Here is a 20,568-nt window from a genome sequence, read left to right as displayed (position 1 = left end):
CAATGATCTGTCCTGTGTAAAGTAAAGTATGTGTCCTGTGCTGTGTGAACAGAGTCAGAGACATACTGAAACATCATTTCTGACGTGTTCAGGAAGTGGCTTCAGGAAGCTGCAGATGAGTTAAAGTGTGTTTTGCTTCTGCTGCATGTTATTCTCAATATCAAGCAAATGAGACTCACTTTGCCATTCAAGATGGTGATGCCCTAGAGAGGAATGATTATGAGCATCTTTCAACTGATTGATTTGACCGATTCTATACACAAAATTTGATATTCTAAATAAATTATTGCATTATATTTACACTCACATGAACAATATTGTGGTAAAGTAATGTGGTCACTATAATTCTACTGTTTAAAATGTAAAAATCTGTATTGCTAAATACTTTATAGTCATTTTTATAGATTTACTTCACGGATGGTTCTAAACGTATAAGGCCTGGAACACACTTGGTGATTTCAAATCTTAACTGATTTAAAAGGGGACATATCATGAAAATCTGACTCTTTCCGTGTTTAAATGCTATAATCGGGTCCCCGGTGTATCTACCAACCCAGAAAACATGAAAAGTGACAACCCAGTCACTTTTATTTTGTGATTATTTTAATTCCTTTTGTAAAGCACTTTGAATTGCCATAGTATATGAAATGTGCTATATAAATAAACTTGCATTGCCTTATATTTTATGTAATGTAGCAGTATTTATAAATAATTGATCAATGCATATCAAATTTAAAAGTCAAAGTCGTCAACTTCCCCTCCCTCTTGCAATGACATCTCTTCTCTGATGACGTGTTTACTGGTGCAACCTCCCAGCAAGCAATAGCCTTCATTTCACCGTCTCGGCTAGGGATGGGCATTCGATTAAATTTTCTTAGTCGATCGTCGGGAGAATTAACGATCGACTATCGATTAATCATTAATATTTTTATATTGAAATTCATTATTTCTTTAACTTTTTATAAATTAAAAATGCAATGAAAATACAAAAATACAGTTTGTTTGTCCTCGATGAGATCTTTATTACAAGAAGATCAACTTGTGGCAGTGAAACTGGACGTTCGGTAGACTTGAAGATTCCTGCGGTGCTCTAAACCAGTGGAACCTGCAGCTGCGAGCCGGCGTTCTTAAACAGAGACCCATGGCCACTTCATCCGTTTTCTGTGATCGGATAGCTATCCGGTCGTGAAAAGACCAAATCTAAATGCCCTCCGAAACGCATTCGAGACGGATTTAAATCCGATCGCTCAAACCACTTCAGGAGGAGATCTGAGACGCATTCCAGACGAAACTGGACAAGAGTAAATGCATATGTTTGTTGAAACCACATATGTAAATTTGACTTATCCCAAAAATGATAAGAAATAAACGTGTGAGAGCGTGTTATAGGCTATATGTCATGTTATATCCAGATATGACGACGCTACTTCAACACGCATCACCACAGATGAGCATCTATTCATCAAGCCAACGTGCAAACTATCGCAAATCAAAGTTAAAGTCATTCATCAACACACAATCATCTTCATTAAAAGTAAAGAACCGAAATGATCTTACCAGGGCTGTTGCCGCAATATCTTGTTGCGATCTTTGATTTAGAAATTTTCGCTGATGATCAATAAAATGCAGCTCATATCAGTTGCTTTCGATGACGTGCAACAATTTAAATATGCATATAGCGCGGGAATTCAAGATCGGATTTATATCCGTTTTGCAAAAACACATTTATGTGACCAGGTGTAAATGGAATCGTTTTGATAAATCAGATAGCTATCCGATCTGAGAAAACGCATGAAGTTCCCATAGAACTTCTGCACCAGTCTACTGATTTCTGTTGAGAAAGATAAGCATGTTGACCTGATCTGGGATCAGACGCGACCGCAACCTGGTGACAGCCAGTCCAGCCGCCGAAAACACCCGCTCTGAGGGGACTGACGTTGCCGGGATGCGCAGGTACCTCCGCGCTAAAATTTATTCCATTGCTTCAAGACTCACACTACGCAACGCAACCTGCATTAGTTTAATCGATAACAAATAAACGTGATCGACGAAATTCTTAACGATCAATTATCGATCGTCGATTAATCATGCCCATCCCTAGTCTCGGCTAACCATAGACCTGATAGTCCGGCTATGAGTGACACACTTCTAGACAAAATAACCTTGAATTTGGTTACATGTCGTTTTTACCAAAATAACTTGCGAGATGTATGATATTCCATCATGTAAGCAAAGTCAATAGTGATTAAAAGGTGTTTGGTTTAATTTCTTTGACATGTTATCTAATTGATGACTAGTCTATTCTTTGGCTATGTTTATACGTCTATTAAAGGGGTCATAGACTGAGAATTCAAATGCTTCTTGATCCTTTGACAGTTAAGAGTTTGTTATACTATAAAAATACCCTGCAGGTTTCAAAACTCAAAACTTTCTTGTTATTCCAAAAACTGCTTTTATTGAAACCAAGGCCAGCAAACGACAGGATCTAAAAAGTGGAGACTTGTGATGTCACAGGGCAGCTTTGGCCCCGCCCACTGGAGCGTTAGTGAACAGTGACATGAGAACGAGAAAAGATCGATACAGGATCAATACCATTACCTTCCAAACAATCCTAATGCTAGGATAGTAGGGTTTTTTCCCCAACATTGGGAATGTCTCAACAGTGCTTTATTTGTTTGTATTCGGTGTATTTCACTGTGGATTATTTGGTAAATTTCGGCGCAGGCTTTGCAAACAGACTTTTACAATATGGATCTGCCAGCAACGCCACAAACATGCAAGTAGTCATGTTTATTCTGATGCCTGATCTGTGATCAGTGATTTCTGATGTAATTATTCAAGTTCAGACAGATTATCTCTCAAATTATCCTTCAATACTGTTTATGCATCAGTAAATCAAGCCAGTGGCTAAACAATCAACTTCACGTCATTTCTCTTAATAGGATGAAAATCATCTTATTTAAACTGTGATTAAATTATATGAAGAAAGCGATCAAAGAACGCTCCCTTTCCAATCGCCCAAGTTGTCAATACAGCGTGAGTTTATCTGGACACTTGCCAGAACTCGTTGAAATAAATCATCACAAAATCATGACGCTGTTACAATGTACAGTACAACGAAGCTCTTACTGTATTTACATCATGTTTGCACTGTTATTTGGTGAAAGCCAGAGGTGTAAAGTCCAGGTTCAGAAATTAAAAGTCCTCCTTAGCTATTGTTCCAATCACCTGGATTTGTTAATTAGCACCGTTTTTCAGCCAGGAGACAGAACTAATTAGTGTAATCAGCTGGAATAATTATATGGCAGGACTTTTACTTTCTGAGGCTACGTTTACACGTGGCCGGCTATTTTCATAAACGGACATTTTACCCTCTCCGTTTTCAAAAATAACATTGTGCACACCTGTCAGTTTTCAGAAAAGCGTTTGTTTACACGAACCTGTGTATTTGCCGTCAAAAGCATGCCAAACCTGTAGGTGGCAGTGTAACGAGAGACTCAAGCCCACGTTAGCCAATCGAACGAATCGATTCGCAAGGTCGAACTTTTGCCGCATTGCAAGTTCTGTCGCATACTGTGACGTCGGCTGCCTAAAACTCAGTTTCCTCAGTTTTCTCAGTTTCCTCAGTTTTCTCAGTTATGCAAACATGCAATTGAAGTTTTCCAAAATCTCCACTCTGGCAGGAGTTTTTAGAAAGAATCGTTTTCAGAGGCGAATTCTCCGTTTGTAGAAGGGAAGGGAAATGTCTCAGTTTTTCAAAATAACCATGGGGCCTGACCCTTGGACTTTACACCTCTGGTGAAAGCATTCGTGAGAGTGCAGAAATCGCATTGCAATGATAAGATCTTTTCATGTGCGATCAACAGACTGTCATCTGCTCAATGCTCATCACTGCAACCTTTCATGTGATGGGAATAGATCATTATGATCAATACTTTTCACGATTCCTTAATCTCGATTGCTGTAATAGTAAAAACGTAGTAAAAGTTTTAGAGAGAGTTCCACATGTAATACTAGCTATTTCATATGCAAACATGTCAGCCAGTCACAGCAGTGGGCGTTTACACTGAAGTCTCACAGCCAATCACAGCAGTGGGCGTTTACACTGAAGTCTCACAGCCAATCACAGCAGTGGGCATTTACACTGAAGTCTCATAACCAATCACAGCAGTGGGCGTTTACACTGAAGTCTCACAGCAGACACGCCCCTTCAAACTGAGCGTTCAAATCAGAGGCTAAAATCAGGATAGGAAAAATGCCATTTATTTATAAATTATGACATTTTTTGATGTTAAAATCATACTAACATTATAAGGGCACCCCAGGAAACATTATAAAATAATAAAATAATCCAGTCTATGACCCCTTTAAATTTTCACTGACAGCCCAAATTTTGCCTTGTTTTAGCCTAGACGTCAGGGCTGTGTTTGGACGGCTATTAGATGTCTTTTAAACACAAAATTGCTTGCTGGGCTGTCACTCACACTGCTGAGTTTCACATACATCAGAAAAGGGAAGAAAAGACCATCACAACTTCTGCTTCCTGTCAACTTTAAGGGTCTGATGGCACTTTTTTTTTTTTCACACACTGACCACAAGCTTGTTTGCCACTAGCTTTAAAAAGAAGACGAGTGCTGATTAGATCCAAAAAAAACCAAAAAAAAAACAAGGAACAAAATCAATTAATGTTTAAGAGAAGAAATGTCTGATAGTATTTATGATGATGTGATCGGGACTGAGTCTGAGGGAAGGCAGACAGAGAGAGTGGAGATGACAGTGGAAATCTATGAGAGTGCAGTGGGAGATCATGACTTCAGGACAGAGATAAACACACACCAACCACTTCAGCGTTCAGGTAATCACATTCATTACTTTGATAGAAACATCACAGTCTGCACATATTCAGTCATCTAATGTCATAATTGTGGTGTTCAGGAAGTGATTGTGTGAAGATAAGAAGCTCAATAGCAGCTACAGTGTGTTTGGTTCTGCTTTTTGTTCTTCTGATGCTATTATTGGATTTAATTACTAACCATTTGTATTTAAAACAGAGCAACATGTTTACTCAGCTTGTGTGTTTTAGTTAGGATGGCCATAAATCTGATATCTGATATGATTTTATGAACTGAACTGTAACCTGATAACATTGAACACAACTGAAGCACAGCGTCAGTCTATTGTTTGCCCTTTATTGATGAAGTGAACCTCAGATGAGGTCAGGTGTATTTGAGGGTCAGAAAAACTGCACAGAAACAGCCAGCATTAGTTTGGTGTTATCATGACGGTTTTATGGAAGACCTGAGGCCTTCATAATTATGTTCATGTTCAGGTGGAGAAACAGAGAAAACACAGATCATAAAAAGTGATTTCAGCCTTGACTTAAAGTGCTGTTAGTCACAATCCTCACACTGTAAATTATTTGGCTGTACATTTACAGTAAATTACTGGCTACAAGTTGAATTGGTTTCACAGGAAGTTACTGTTTCATTTTTATCGATTTTCATCGCCATTAGTGTGATATAGCAGTGTGATCTTGTTGAATAACTTTATTTAACTGTGAAGATACAGTTAATGCCATCAGATTATTGTGAATTAGCAGTATTCTCCTGTAGAATTACTGTTTTTAACTGTGAAGTTATAGTTAATGCCATCGGATTACTGTGATTTAACAGTATTCTCCTGTAGAATTACTGTTTTTAACTGTAAAGTTACTGTTAATGCCATTAGATTACAATAGCAATGTGCTCCTGTAGAATTACTGTTTTTAACTGTGAAGTTAGTTAATGCCATCAGATTTCTGTGATTTAGCAGTGCGCTCCGTTTTGAATATCAATCCTGCTAAAAACGTACTTTATTCCACTCCGCTCATGTTAATATTGAAATATTCGCCAAGGAACACTCAGGTAAGATGACGTAACATTAGAACAGCCTTCTATCTGTACTGTTTTTCTTCTTTGCTCGCTGTTTTGCTATTATTCTCGTGCACTGACTCGTTCACTAAGATGAACAGCCAATTAGAGTTCTCTCTCTCAGCGACGGCCCGACGCCGATTCAACATGTCGAATCGGCCGAAAAAAGCCATCGAGGACCAATTTCAGCTGACGGTGCGGAACACACTGAGAAAACTAGGTTGAGCTAAGCTTGAGTTGACCCAGATACACTTAACCTTAATTAGCTTAAAGATTATATGGGCGAACGAACTTGTGAACTGTCATAATGCCTACATTAAAGGTACAGTCTGTAAGGATGACAGCTAGCTGTCGAAATAGGTACTGCAGTCCAAATTCAAAATATTAGAGATCGTTGTTTCCCCCGGTGGGTTGCCAGTTTGAGAACACACAATAGAAACGGGCACAGTTGACAATGAAAGCCGAGGACACTTACACACTGTAACTTGATGAGTTGATTTATCTGCGTTTTAATATGCTCTCATTCATTGAGATTTTAGATGGGGATTTTTAGGTCGGGTAGAATCTACAATTTCTTACCCAGTTTGTTTGTTCGTTTCCAATACTCTGTGTTTCCTGCCAACTGGCATCCCAGGGTGTCGAAATACTATTAAGGTGAACCGGCAGTGGGCGAGATCACACACAGACCAGAACAAAAAACAGACATTCCAACACGGAACAGGTTAAAGAAATAAGTAAAATAACTGGCTGTTTTTCAGAGAAACGAGTATGTGAACTCAGCATTTTTCCTAAATATCTGCAAACATATTGTGGTATTTTTATGCTTTAGTAGAGTGAAAAATTACATACAGCACCTTTAAGGCCACAGCTTACCTTACAACTTTATTTCCCAGTGGTCACTGCAGAAAAATGCTAACTTTGTTTGCACTAAGAAAAGCTATAGTTAATTCATAATGACCAATGTTTTCAAAATGAGGCTTTCCATTTTTAATTTTTAATTTGCATGATCAAACCTACGTGAGTACGTTAACTGCTAACAACATAACCTACAACTAAGGTTACTGTTACTAAGGTTAAGGTTAATTGAGCAAATTTTGACATTTTAACACTTACCGCTGAATCCATCAGATGAGACCACAGTGGAGATGAGAGAGCTCAATGACACAGTGTGTGCAAAAGACTGAATTTACAGTAGTTTCCTGCATTATTTTCACAGTAAAATTCTGAATATGGTATTTTGAAATATCACAGTTAAAGCCTGTGTGATAATAATGTAATTTACTGTGAAATATTAGTTTCATCTTGTAAAATCCTGGAAATAATTTACACTGTAGGTTCTGTGGTACACAAATGAAAATGTTTTGAAGATTTCTTGAGATAAAAAAAAAAATAATTAAAAGAACACGCTTTTAAAGTGCTTTTAAAAGTATCATCAAATATGACCATATGACCTGGGGGTTTATTCCAAGTCTTCTGTAGTCATATGATGTTTGTGTGAAGAACAATCTGAAATTCAAGTTGTTGTTTATTGATCAACTTCTCCAGTGAGCTGTTAAACGATGCAACTGAATAAGAGTCACCCTGAAAATGTGTTAACTTGAACCCGGCTGCTACATCTAACCACACTACCACAATGGTGCCATTCAGGGCTTGACATTAACACCCGCCAACCCGCCAAATGCGGGTGGATTTTGCTCGTGGCGGGTAACATAGTCACTCCAACTAGCCACTGTGGCGGGTTGAATAATTGTAGTCTTTTCAAAAGGCATCTGAAATAAGTGTGACACTACGACACTACAACTCCCATAGGGCTGTCAACGAATATTCTAAATTCGAATATATATTTGAATAGTTTTAAAAAACAGAATTTCGAAGGTGAAAATGAATATTCGAATGTGGAAAAACGCCCGCGGTAGCAGAGGCGCGGCTGTCTGCTTTGCGAGTGGGCGCGCTGCCTGAGGGGTCAGGGACAGGTAACAGGAAGACGTGTTAACTTTAAACAGAAACATTACTAAAGTGTAGGCTACTGTGATGACTGAATAGATATTGCATGAATAAGGTAGGTTAGATACAGCAGTTTCATGCACTACAGGCTTCCACTGGTTTGATTATTTACCGTTTCATGTCAAGGAAAAGTTCCATGTTCACAGCTCGCTCGGAGCGTTCAATGTCGGTTCTATATAGGCTAAAAACTTCAATTATTGTTAATAATATTTGTTTCAATCACTGAATGAAGCCTGCTATATAAGAGTCGCGACCTTAAATTGCTTGCACAAACCTCTTGATCAGCACTCAACATTTGCTTATTGTTGTTGTTCATTTAAACCGTTATGCACAGAGAGCGTGACGCCTCATTCGCGCCGCGTAAACGCGTCTTTACACTCGCGCCAGACGCTCTATTCGCGTTTGGTGTGAACGCAGCATGAGGGTGAGGGTGAGAGAGAGAAAGAGTACCTGCGAGTGAGCGAGCGAGAGTGAGGTCTGCGGTCTTGGCCATTAGTTGATTTACTTGTTTTTGTGTAGGTAATACGTTGTCAAATGTGTTTAAACTTAAATAAACTACCTATACAAGTAGTTATGTCTCTTTGTATTAATTTGCCCTGTTATTGACGTAATGCGAGTCATTGACAAAATGCGCAACCATGTTCGAATAGTTCGAATATAGGCTATGTGTTTTTTTTTAGAGAGAATATTCGAACGTCATTTTTGAGCAATTTTGACAGCCCTAATGAGTATTACATGCACACAGTGTATGCCGGTGGAGCTATGTGGCGATATGTAATATAATACATGGTTTTATAAAAAAAAAAGGAGTTTTACACACAACCTTATCAGAGCTAATGATAATGACCTGTTTTGTGTAGTCTTGATTTGGGTGTGTACAGTGGTTTTACATTTAAAAGGGTTGTAAATCTAGTTCAAGTAAATTTTAGCACGCCATAGTCGACTTTTAAAAGGTAATTTCACAAAAACAAAAATGTGGCTAGTACAAATGCTGTGTGGCTAGTAACTTTGGAAAACCACTAGCCACATTGGCTAGTGAGCAAAAAAGTTAATGTCAAGCCCTGACTGTGAAGTAACAGTTAATGCCAACGCACAAAGCAGTGCGTGCTTACCGTTTTGAATATCAATCCTGCTAAAAACTTACTTTATTTCACTCCACTCATGTTAATATTGAAATATTTGCCAAGGAACACTCAGGTAAGATGACGTAACATTAGAACAGCCTTCTATCTGTACTGTTTTTCTTCTTTGCTCGCTGTTTTGCTATTATTCTCGTGCACTGACTCGTTCACTAAGATGAACAGCCAATTAGAGTTCTCTCTCTCAGCGACGGCCCGACGCCGATTCAACATCTCGAATCGGCCGAAAAAAAGCCAATTTCAGCTGACGGTGCGGAACACACTGAGAAAACTAGGTTGAGCTAAGCTTGAGTTGACCCAGAAACACTTAACCTTAATTAGCTTAAAGATTATATGGGCAAACAAACTTGTGAACTGTCATAATGCCTACATTAAAGGTACAGTCTGTAAGGATGACAGCTAGCTGTCGAAATAGGTACTGCAGTCCAAATTCAAAATATTAGAGATCGTTGTTTCCCTCGGCCCCTCCTCCTCAGACTCGATGCTTACGTGGGTTGCCAGTTTGAGAACACACAATAGAAACGGGCACAGTTGACAATGAAAGCCGAGGACACTTACACACTGTAACTTGATGAGTTGATTTATCTGCGTTTTAATATGCTATCATTCATTGAGATTTTAGATGGGGATTTTTAGGTTGGGTAGAATCTACAATTTCTTACCCAGTTTGTTTGTTCGTTTCCAATACTCTGTGTTTCCTGCCAACTGGCATCCCAGGGTGTCGAAATACTATTAAGGTGAACCGGCAGTGGGCGAGATCACACACAGAACAGAACAAAAAACAGACATTCCAACACGGAACGGGTTAAAGAAATAAGTAAAATAACTGTCTGTTTTTCAGAGAAACGAGTATGTGAACTCAGCATTTTTCCTAAATATCTGCAAACATATTGTGGTATTGTTATGCTTTAGTAGAGTGAAAAATTACATACAGCACCTTTAAGGCCACAGCTTACCTTACAACTTTATTTCCCAGTGGTCACTGCAGAAAAATGCTAACTTTGTTTGCACTAAGAAAAGCTATAGTTAATTCATAATGACCAATGTTTTCAAAATGAGGCTTTCCATTTTAAATTTTTTATTTGCATGATCAAACCTACGCGAGTATGTTAACTGCTAACAACATAACCTACAACTAAGGTTACTGTTACTAAGGTTAAGGTTAATTGAGCAAATTTTGACATTTTAACACTTACCGCTGAATCCATCAGATGAGACCACAGAGGAGACGAGAGAGCTCAATGACACAGTGTTCACAAAAGACTGAATTTACAGTAGTTTCCTGCATTATTTTCACAGTAAAATTCTGAAAATGGTATTTTGAAATATCACAGTTAAAGCCTGTGTGATAATAATGTAATTTACTGTGAAATATTAGTTTCATCTTGTAAAATCTTGGAAAGAATTTACACTGTAGGTTCTGTGGTACACAAATTAAAATGTTTTGAAGATTTCTTGAGATAAAAAAAAAAGCTTAAAAGAACACGCTTTTAAAGCGCTATTAAAAGTATCATCTAGTATGACCATATGACCTGGGGGTTTATTCCAAGTCTTCTGTAGTCATATGATATGTTTGTGTGAAGAACAATCTGAAATTCAAGTTGTTGTTTATTGATCAACTTCTCCAGTGAGCTGTTAAACGATGCAACTGAATAAGAGTCATCCTGAAAATGTGTTAACTTGAACCCGGCTACTACATCTAACCACACTACCACAATGGTGCCATTTAGCAAGAGCTTTTTGTTATGCAAATGTATGGTATTATTATCATTTCCATGACCAAGTGAACAAAAATGTCCTGTTTATGGCAATATAAACACTGATGGAACACAAGATCTGGACAGAGGCACTCAGAGAAACCATACAGGTACAAATACAACACACCATTCGGAAATTAATAAAACCTTTATCATTATTTTCTTTACTTTATTTTCAGGAAGTGATTGTGTGAAGACCAGAAGCTCCAGAGCAGCTCCAGTGTGTTTGGTGCTTCTGTGTGTTCTTCTGCTGACTGCAGTCATAGTGCTGTGTGTCCACATCCATACCAAGAGCACAGACTACACAGAAGAAAGACAACAGTTACTAAACATGATTACAAACCAGACAAATGAAAGAGACCAGCTCAATCAGGAGAGAAATGAACTGTGGAAGATGCTCAATGAAATGGGTAATGTTAAACTACAGTGTTTCCATAATTCAGTACCAGTGGTAAAAAGTGCTAGTAGACGATCTGGTTCTGTTTACAGATGGATGTATTTATCAATCCAGTTTTTACTATATGTCTTCTGAGAAGAAGAGCTGGTCTGAGAGCAGAAGATACTGTACAGAGAGAGGAGCTGATCTGATCATCATAAACAACAGAGAGAAAGAAGTGAGTGAAAAATAGATTGACCACCGAAGGTTGTGCTGCACTCTTACTGTATGACCACTCAGAAACACAGACGTTAAAGAGTTAATTCACCCAAAAACTCTGTCATCAATTTCTCAACCTCCTCTTTTCAAACCCATAAGACTTTGTTCTTCTTCAGAAAACAAATGAAAGATATTTTTTATGAAATCTGAAAGTTTTCTGTCCCTCCATTGAAAGTGTATTCACCCAAAACTCTGACGGGTCAAAATGCTCATCGAACTTACGCAGAGATCAACCGTTCTTGCTTGATGCATGAGAACAATGTTGCTCTATGTTTGTTCGCTGATGAATGTTTATATGTGAATAAAAGCTAAATTAAATCTGTTCATCATATAAGGTGATCGTGTCTCTTCAGAACACTTGGATTAAACGGCTCAATTCATATGGATTTCTTTTACGATGTCTTTGTGAACTTTATTAAGCGTCAGAGTTTTGGGTGAATAGACTTTTAATGAAGGGAGAGAAATCTCTCAGATTTCATTAAAAATATCTTTATTTGTGTACCGAAGATGAATGAAAGTTTTATGGAGCTGGAACAACATGAGTGTGAGGAACTGATGATAGCATTTTTCATATTTAGGTGAACTAACCCTTTAAATGTAGTTTCCTTGTTGGTTCTACTAGGAGTTTGTAAAGAAGATGTCTGGAAGCACTGGAGTCTGGATGGGTCTGACTGACCGTGATGAGGAGGGCAGATGGACATGGGTTGATGGCAGCACACTGACCTCTGGGTGAGAAATCACTGAACTGATTATTCTCTGATAAATGATCATACAGTCTGAACATCTAATGCTGATCTGTTGATGCAGGTTCTGGAGGTTGGGAGAACCAAATGGATATAAAAAAGAGAACTGTGCTGTGTTATATCCATCAGGGTTGTGTGATTATCCATGTGAAAATGCTTTTAAATGTATCTGTGTGAAAAATATTAAAAAAAATGAGTAATTAAATATATTTTAATCACAGCCGTAACAACATGTGAACTGTGTTGTAACTGAGTCAAGTTTCTTAATATTTCCCCATAGTTGTAAATAATTACAGTCACTACTTTATAGTGACAGTGTGTAAAGTATATATAAAGAGTCCAAACACAGAGTTCAGTCAAATATAACCAACAGTAGCTTGAACCCAGACCACAAAACTATTAGCTTTGATGGAAGACTGAACATTAAACCTCTAGATGACACACAGCTCATATACTGAAGATTGACCAGATCAAAACAGTGATGGACTAGTTAAAGAGGTCATGACAAATCAAATCAGCCCTGATCTTTTGACTTAAAAGAGGTCTTTGTACCATTAAAACATAGCTTAGCTTAAATGTCCTCCTCATTATATAAAACATGTATTTACATTAATAACCTGTGAAAGTGAACCTTAATTTAAAGTATACACTTGCCCCAAGCGGTCTTTATAGAGCTCCAGTTGAGTCTAAAGCCACTGTGCGATTTATTATAGTCCTTTACGATTGTTGCTTGTCAGACTGTACGAACATGATCCTCGCTGTAAGCCGTGTCACACTGTAAGATCTCAGTTGTCATTAATGTCAGACTGTACGACAGTCAAGACGCGCTAAAAACTGGAGTTTTACATCATCAATCAATGACACGTTCGGTGATGTGAGCTGCGTTACACGCGGGATTGAAATGGTGACTACAAAGAAATCTCTAACGTTAATTTTGGTAATGGCTTGTCTTGAAAAACGAAGACAATTTGATGGTCGTCGTAGAAGTCACACTGCAGGACTGAGAGTCAAATCTTCTGACACTGCCAGAATTTCGTCTGAGGTCAAATTTGATCCCAACGGTCATTAATCGGCTGTCGGTGAACGTGTCAAATTTACAATCAAAGACTTCAGATTTTAGTCTAGGATTAGAGGAATATTTTAGAATTTGAAAATATGTTTCAGACGCCCGGCTTAAAACAAATGTATCTGTAATATTTTCTTTTAAATAAATTCAAGGTTTTTTACGTATTATTATTTGCTTTGTTCTGAGCATTTCAGAAAGTCTAAGCCTGAATCATGCGTACTGTACATTCAAGTTAAAATTTGGATTGTAAATCTCTTTGCAAAATGGCAAGTTTTTATGTCATGAATACCATCAAGGTCTTAAATTGTTTATTATTTTTGTTACAAACTCCAATGGAGATTCCTCGATTGGCCACCAGAGGTCTCACTCTCCAGCGTATTAACCGTCTACTACAATTCCCAAGAGCCCACATACCTAGCCATGAACATGTCTCATATCACCCGGCTATTTAAGCCAGGCAGGCACACACACACACACACACACACACACACACACACACACACACACACACACACACACACACACACACACACACACACACACACACACACACCCTCCTCGTGAACCATAGTTTGACCCGGCTGCCATTCTGAACGTTATATTCCAGTGACTGTCTTCTTGTGTATGAACCTTATTTGTATTACTGACTATTGTTTCTTGTTCCCTGCCTGTGACCCTATCGTTTGCCTTCCCTGATCCTTTTTCCAGTTATGTCCTCGATTATCGTGCTGTATAACTATTGTGCATCTAACATAATATATAATCCGGTAAATGATAAATAAAACTCTTACATTTACATTTAGCAGACGCTTTTATCCAAAGCGACTTACATTGCATTATCCTATACATTTATACATAGGTATGTGCAATCCCCTGGGATCGAACCCACGACCTTGCGTTGTTAACGCAATGCTCTTACCACTGAGCTACAGGAAAGCTACGGAAAGCATCTTAAAAATGTCTGGAAATTGCCACCACAAAATCAGTTATTTAGATCGATAAGCATGATATCATGATAATAGCAAGCATTGTTGGAGAAATATTCATGAAAATATGAGGAAAAGAAAATGCCACAATGTCTCTTTATTCTCTTATTTATTTATGTATGTAGGGTGAAGAGATACAGATCAAGGATCAGCAACAAACTATACTTAAAAATATATTATTTAACATTATTAGATTTACTGCTTTAACAAAACACTTTTGAGTCACAGGTGATATTCATGGGTCCTGTCTGTCTCAGTGCTGAAACTCTTAATACAAACTTACATGTATAGACAGCTCAGACTTTTATACAGTAATCTATTGCAAATTTCAAATACACTTTAGTCCTCATTAATATTGCTTAATCATGTTAATGATTCTTCATGATTTTCATCTTAAATCATACGCTGAAGGTTCAGAATTATTGGAATCACATTCTGCAAAGCTCCTGTTCTCTTAAGGGAAACAGTAGGAAACCACTGAAAGTGTTGCGATTATTCTGGTCATCATATATCCTGCAGCCAGACCAAAGTCTCACATAGACAACATCTCCAACCTCCAGGATCAACACAACTCCATTAGAGGAGTTTAAGTCACCCTGAGGCTGAGAAGCATGTGCTACAACCACACGCTCTCCATTCTTATAAATGTCTGCAGTTGCTGTAGTTGGGCCATAACCAAATACAGAGACTCTGAACATGTACGCTCCTTTCAGTGGGGCTGTGAAAACACCTAAATCAAATAACAAGAGATACAGAATCAGATGTTTCCTGTATGATTGCTTTATTACCAAACACACTGTGTAATAGTTTTGAAAGATGGCAAATCATTTAATTCTCTAATACACATTACACAACTGCAGAGAGGTCTGAATGGAACCTACTGAGTTTTATAACTCATTTCATTGATAATTACCTGTAATTGGGTTGTAGGCGTTCCCTATGTTTGTGAAGACGTTCCTGTAGGTTAGTGTGATTTCAGTGGTGAAAGGACCAATATAATTTCCACTGTCAGATTTCATCAGTGCAGCTGAAAAAGCTATTTCTCTGTCTGATATTGAAAAACATAAGCAATATTGTGGTATATTACTCTATTACACTGAGAATGAATACACTGAATTTAACATCATTCAAGCACACTTTCACCTCTATTTTCCTTTCTCAACTCCACTTGACTCAGAGTAAGATTTGAGATTTCTGTGAAGGAATAAAGATTCTGTTAAATGACATTTACACTGCTTATTATAATAGATTACACAATTTACACTCAACTTTACACTAACATTTACACTATGCATTGTATTGCAGTGGTGTTTTAATTTGAGGATCATTGATAAAAGAGTGAATGTTTTGGTGAGGTACCATCATTTTTCTTGTTCATCTCATCCCTCAGTTGCGTCTCTAAAGCTCTGATGTTTGTTTTCTGCTCTGTAACGGTGGCGGTCAGTTCTCTGATGTTCGCTTTCTGCTCTGTAACGGTGGCGGTCAGTTCTCTCAGCGCTGCATGGATGTCAGTGAAGAACAGATGGTAGTTTTGTTGGCTGTCAGTTGAAGCTTCATCTCTCAAAGTGTCTGTTTGAGGTGGATTCTGTCTTCCGTCCTCAGATCTGAGCTGTTGACTGATCTCATTCTCATTGAGTCCTCCATCTACCTGATGCTGTACGACACACACAAAGGTTTCCAACAGCAGCAGTAAACATACTAAACCCTTCATTCTTCACTGATGTTTGTTTCCAGCTCTTGCTCTTCATCCTCACAGCCTCTCATGTTCCTTTTATAGTGTCCTGATTTACTGTCTTTTGTAAATTATTTACATTTCTCCAGAAAAACAAGTAGTTAATGGTTATTTATAATCAAAGGGATGTTCCGGGTTCAGTAGATATTTATATAGATCAGCAGTCAAGTCAAGTCACCTTTATTTATATTTTTTTATAATAGGCTACAGATTGTTTCAAAGCAGCTTTACAGGGATAACAGGAAAATAATGAAATAATGAATAATGTTTTTTCTAGAAGAAAATAGCATCACAGTCCAGCTTTAGTAAGTTCAGTGATGATTCATTTTTGAAAACCTGCTCTGGAGAAAACTGTAATGTCATCGTCCAACTCAGTTCAGTTCTCATATAATGGTGTCAATGCAGGCATCTCAATAATATTGTTGAATATTAAATTAAATGTCCCCAACTAAGCAAGCCAAAAGCCAAAGGCGAAAAAGGCGACAGTGGCAAGGAACCAGAACTCCATCAGAATGGACAAAAAAACCTTGGGAGAAACCAGGCTCAGTCAGGGGTTCTCCTCTGGCCAACGAACAAAGAGTCTGTGATTATGATTCAGGCAGCATTATAGGTCAGAAATCAGATTAGATCAGAACATTTAAAATATTTATCCAGTTCCATCTGGTTGAAGATCGGAATCATCACGCTGGTATGGAGATGAGTTTGTTGAGGATCAGTGCTGATGGCTGTCGTGTCGATGAGGGGAGAGTCTAGTTGACACAATCTCTGCTGACACTTCAGGGATGCGTTGTGGTCGTGTCTAGATGCAGGTCCTCCATCTGATCTGGATACGGCCTAGATCCGACAGACTACATAATGCATTGTGCATCCTTCAAGCCCGTGCACACCGGGACGATTATCGCATGCACAAGCATCACTATTGATAGCATCACTGGTAGCTTCGTTGCTAACTCACTGTCCATCTGTTAAAATGGCGAATATATCAGATGTAAGTAGTCTACCGCTTGGTGCAGGTGAGGACACATTTGAGCTTCACGCACTGCAGTCTGAGCTGGAAGCTGTTGAGAAACAGATCCACAACCTTTTATTGAGACAGGCCGAGCTGAGAGACCGGTGTTTGGCTCTTGAAACATCACGCGCCGATGCACACAAATCAGTGTTTAACGTTACTAACCCGCTGACTCCGACCGCGTCTACTCCGTGCGTTCCTCAGCATCGGTCGCAATCAGCCATGGTCTCGTTCACTCCGGCTCCAACACGCCACCACGAAGCCTGGGTGGTTCCGCAGCGGAAGACGCGAGTCAGGTTTAGACCAAGACTTTCTCCGACCCTCCCGGTTTTCGAGTTATCCACACAAAACCGTTTCTCCCCTCTACGCGAAACAGAACGCGATGCTGTGATCATCGGCGATTCCATCGTTCGGCACGTACACGCTACGTTAGGTAAAAGTAAGGTGCAAAGTCACTGCTTCCCTGGTGCTCGTGTTTCTGAAATCGCTGCTCGCGTTCCCGAGATCCTGAACGGTGACGAGCGCGTCGGAACTGTGGTCCTGCACGCGGGAGTGAACGACATCAGGCTGCGCCAGACGGAAATTCTGAAGAAAGACTTCAGGAATCTAATCGATACGGTACGCAGCACATCGCCTGAAACAACGATCATTGTGTCAGGACCGCTTCCCACGTACCGACTAGGGCATGAAAAGTTCAGCAGATTATTTGCGCTAAATGAATGGTTAATGTCATGGTGCAATGAGCAGAAACTGCTCTTTGTAAATAATTGGAATCTGTTTTGGGAGCGTCCTAGGCTTTTCCGTGCTGATGGCTTACACCCAAGCAGATTCGGAGCGGATCTTCTGTCAGATAACATCTCCAAAATGTTAAATACCCTTTGACTAGTAACCAAAAGTCCAAATCATAGTCTCTGCTGCACCAATTCAACTGATATAAATACTAGTGTAGAACATTGCATAGAAACCGTGTCTATTCCTCGTTTAGTGAGATCAAATAATAAATCTAATGCAGGATCTAGGAAAAATCTAATTGTTATTAAAACAGAAAATGTTGCTATTAGTAAACAAAAACTATTTCTAAAGCTAGGTCTTCTAAACATTAGATCACTCACACCTAAGGCAGTTATTGTAAATGAAATAGTCACAGATAATAGCTTCGATGTACTTTGCCTTACTGAAACCTGGCTTAAACCAAATGATTATTTCGGTATTAATGAGTCTACTCCTCCTGGATACTGTTATAAGCATGAGCCCCGTCTGATTGGCCGTGGCGGAGGTGTTGCAACCATTTATAAAGATATTCTAAATGTTACTCAGAAAACGGGTTATAAGTTTATTTCATTTGAAGTACTTGTACTAAATGTTACGCTCTTAGATGTTAGAAAAACATCCCTATTATCTCTAGCCTTGGCTACCGTATATAGACCGCCAGGGCCTTACGCTGATTTCCTAAAAGAGTTTGCAGATTTTCTCTCAGACCTATTAGTCAATGTCGATAAAGCATTAATTGTTGGAGATTTTAACATACACGTAGATAATCCAAATGATGCGTTAGGAGCTGCGTTTACAGATTTATTAAATTCCTTTGGGGTCAAGCAAAACGTCACCGGACCAACTCATCGTCTTAATCATACACTCGATTTAATTATATCACATGGAACCGATCCAACCGATATAGATATCATTCCACAAAGTGATGAAGTCACTGATCACTACATGGTAACTTGCATATTACGTACTGCTGTAATATGTCATGCGGCGTCGCGTTATCAACCAGGCAGAACAATCCTCCCATCCACCATAGATAATTTCTCAAATTGCTTATCTAATCTGTCTCAGCTGCTGCCTGAACCCAAACAAACAGATGAACTAGATGAACTAACTAGCACTATGAGCACCATTCTCTCTAGAACATTGGATGTGGTTGCACCTATTAAATTAAAAAAGGTCAGAGAGAAAAATAAAGCACCATGGTATAACAATACTACGCATGTTTTAAAGAGAGAAACCCGTATTTTAGAGCGTAAATGGAAACAAACTAATTTAGAGGTCTTTAGAATCGCGTGGAAAGACAGTATGTCGCGTTATAAAAAGGCCCTAAAAGCTGCCAGGGCTGAGCACCTCCGCAAACTAATAGAAAACAACCAAAACAATCCAAGGTTTCTATTTAACACCGTGGCTAGACTAACAAATAAACAGACGTCACCCGAACAAAATATCCCGTTACAGTTCAGTAGTAATGATTTCATGAACTTCTTCACTGAGAAAATAGAAAGCATCAGAACCACAATTATAAACGTTCAATCTTCAATCGCGCCTTATAATTCAGCTTCAATTATCACCCCGAAAGAACAATTACAGTGCTTTACAACTATAGAACAAAAAGAGTTAAATAAACTTATCACTTCATCAAAAACAACAACATGTTTATTAGATCCTATACCAACTAAACTACTGAAAGAAGTGTTACCTGTAGTGGAAGAGCCTCTCCTCAATATTATTAACTCGTCTTTATCTTTAGGTCATGTTCCAAGAACATTTAAACTGGCAGTTATAAAACCTCTCATTAAGAAACCACAATTAGATCATAATAATCTAGCAAATTATAGACCCATTTCAAATCTTCCATTTATGTCTAAAATATTAGAAAAAGTGGTGTCCGCTCAACTGGGATCTTTCTTGCAACAAAATGATATCTATGAAAAGTTTCAGTCTGGATTCAGACCGCATCATAGCACTGAAACTGCGCTCGTTAAAATCACAAATGATTTACTTTTAGCTTCTGACCAAGGCTGTATCTCAATACTAGTTTTACTTGATCTTAGTGCTGCGTTCGATACTATAGATCACACAATACTCTTAGATCGACTACAAAATGATACTGGTGTTCAAGGACAAGCACTAAGCTGGTTCAAATCATACCTATCTGACCGCTACCATTTTGTCTATTTAAATGGCGAAAAATCTATCATAACTCCAGTAAACTATGGAGTGCCGCAGGGATCTGTATTAGGCCCTCTGTTATTTTCAATATATATGATGCCACTTGGAAATATTATAAGGAAACATGGAATTAGTTTCCATTGTTATGCTGATGACACTCAAATATATATTTCATCACGGCCGGATGAAAACGCTACATTTTCCAAATTGACAGAGTGTGTTAAAGATATAAAAGATTGGATGACGCGTAATTTTCTTTTATTAAATCCAGACAAGACAGAGGTAATACTTATCGGTTCAAAAAACCGCCCACAAAACCTCGCACAATACAACTTTAACATCATAGGATGTCCTGTTACTTTATCCTCTACAGTAAAAGACCTGGGTGTTATACTCGATTGTAACCTGTCTTTTGAAAATCATATTTCATATGTTACAAAAACAGCCTTTTTCCACCTTAGAAACATTGCTAAGCTATATAATATGCTATCAGTTTCTGATGCAGAAAAGTTAGTTCATGCATTCATGACCTCGAGACTGGATTACTGTAATGCTTTATTAGCTGGTTGTCCTGCATCCTCAATAAACAAGCTACAGTTAGTCCAAAATGCCGCCGCTAGAGTTC

At 38.5% G+C, this 20,568-nt stretch overlaps 4 protein-coding genes across 5 annotated transcripts in view; 1 reads left to right on the top strand and 3 right to left on the bottom strand.

Annotated features, from left to right (window-relative positions):
* The window catches only part of LOC309496094 (chymotrypsinogen A-like), a 74,120-nt gene extending 67,593 nt beyond the window's left edge, over nucleotides 1-6,527 (bottom strand). Inside the window, exon 1 of the mRNA XM_082166067.1 lies at nucleotides 6,489-6,527. The gene's annotated coding sequence lies outside the window, so the exon portion shown is untranslated. The remainder of the gene's footprint in view (nucleotides 1-6,488) is intronic.
* The window catches only part of LOC309496412 (uncharacterized protein), a gene marked incomplete at its 3' end in the record, with an annotated part of 153,978 nt that overhangs the window by 89,433 nt on the left and 43,977 nt on the right, over nucleotides 1-20,568 (bottom strand). The gene's annotated exons all lie outside the window — the stretch shown is intronic.
* Nucleotides 2,129-12,445, top strand: LOC309496116 (CD209 antigen-like protein C). Of its 2 annotated transcripts, none has more exons than XM_082166116.1 (5): nucleotides 2,129-2,780; nucleotides 10,993-11,219; nucleotides 11,299-11,423; nucleotides 12,087-12,193; nucleotides 12,272-12,445. In XM_082166116.1, the coding sequence occupies exons 1-5, from the start codon at nucleotides 2,749-2,751 to the stop codon at nucleotides 12,405-12,407; spliced, it is 627 nt and encodes a 208-aa protein (XP_082022242.1). In that variant the 5' UTR covers nucleotides 2,129-2,748; the 3' UTR covers nucleotides 12,408-12,445. The 2 variants fall into 2 exon arrangements, with proteins under 2 accessions (XP_082022242.1, XP_082022241.1); XM_082166115.1 differs by lacking the exon at nucleotides 2,129-2,780 and adding an exon at nucleotides 3,824-4,855 and having other exon boundaries at nucleotides 10,989-11,219.
* Nucleotides 14,352-15,987, bottom strand: LOC309496104 (uncharacterized protein). The gene is made up of 4 exons (XM_082166095.1): nucleotides 15,619-15,987; nucleotides 15,403-15,453; nucleotides 15,173-15,307; nucleotides 14,352-14,989 (listed from the first exon to the last, which is right to left on the bottom strand). Exons 1-4 carry the CDS (start codon nucleotides 15,968-15,970, stop codon nucleotides 14,688-14,690), a joined length of 840 nt encoding a protein of 279 aa, XP_082022221.1. The 5' UTR covers nucleotides 15,971-15,987; the 3' UTR covers nucleotides 14,352-14,687.

This window comes from Leuciscus leuciscus, assembly GCF_965113295.1.
Source record: "Leuciscus leuciscus genome assembly, chromosome: 4".
Taxonomy (NCBI): domain Eukaryota; kingdom Metazoa; phylum Chordata; class Actinopteri; order Cypriniformes; family Leuciscidae; genus Leuciscus; species Leuciscus leuciscus.
The sequence above is the reverse complement of the archived record's forward strand: the minus strand, read 5'-3'. Positions and strand labels throughout refer to the sequence as shown.

What these genes read in the sequence shown, in the direction of transcription:
- LOC309496116 (XM_082166115.1), top strand. Translation starts at nt 4,702, where the DNA reads ATGTCTGATAGTATTTATGATGATGTGATCGGGACTGAGTCTGAGGGA. An exon ending in TAAACAACAGAGAGAAAGAA is followed by an intron (nt 11,424 to 12,086) that starts GTGAGTGAAAAA and finishes TGGTTCTACTAG; the next exon opens with GAGTTTGTAAAGAAGATGTC. An exon ending in GGCAGCACACTGACCTCTGG is followed by an intron (nt 12,194 to 12,271) that starts GTGAGAAATCAC and finishes CTGTTGATGCAG; the next exon opens with GTTCTGGAGGTTGGGAGAAC.
- LOC309496104 (XM_082166095.1), bottom strand. Translation starts at nt 15,970, where the DNA reads ATGAAGGGTTTAGTATGTTTACTGCTGCTGTTGGAAACCTTTGTGTGT. An exon ending in GATGAACAAGAAAAATGATG is followed by an intron (nt 15,454 to 15,618) that starts GTACCTCACCAA and finishes ATTCCTTCACAG; the next exon opens with AAATCTCAAATCTTACTCTG. An exon ending in GTTGAGAAAGGAAAATAGAG is followed by an intron (nt 15,308 to 15,402) that starts GTGAAAGTGTGC and finishes TTTCAATATCAG; the next exon opens with ACAGAGAAATAGCTTTTTCA.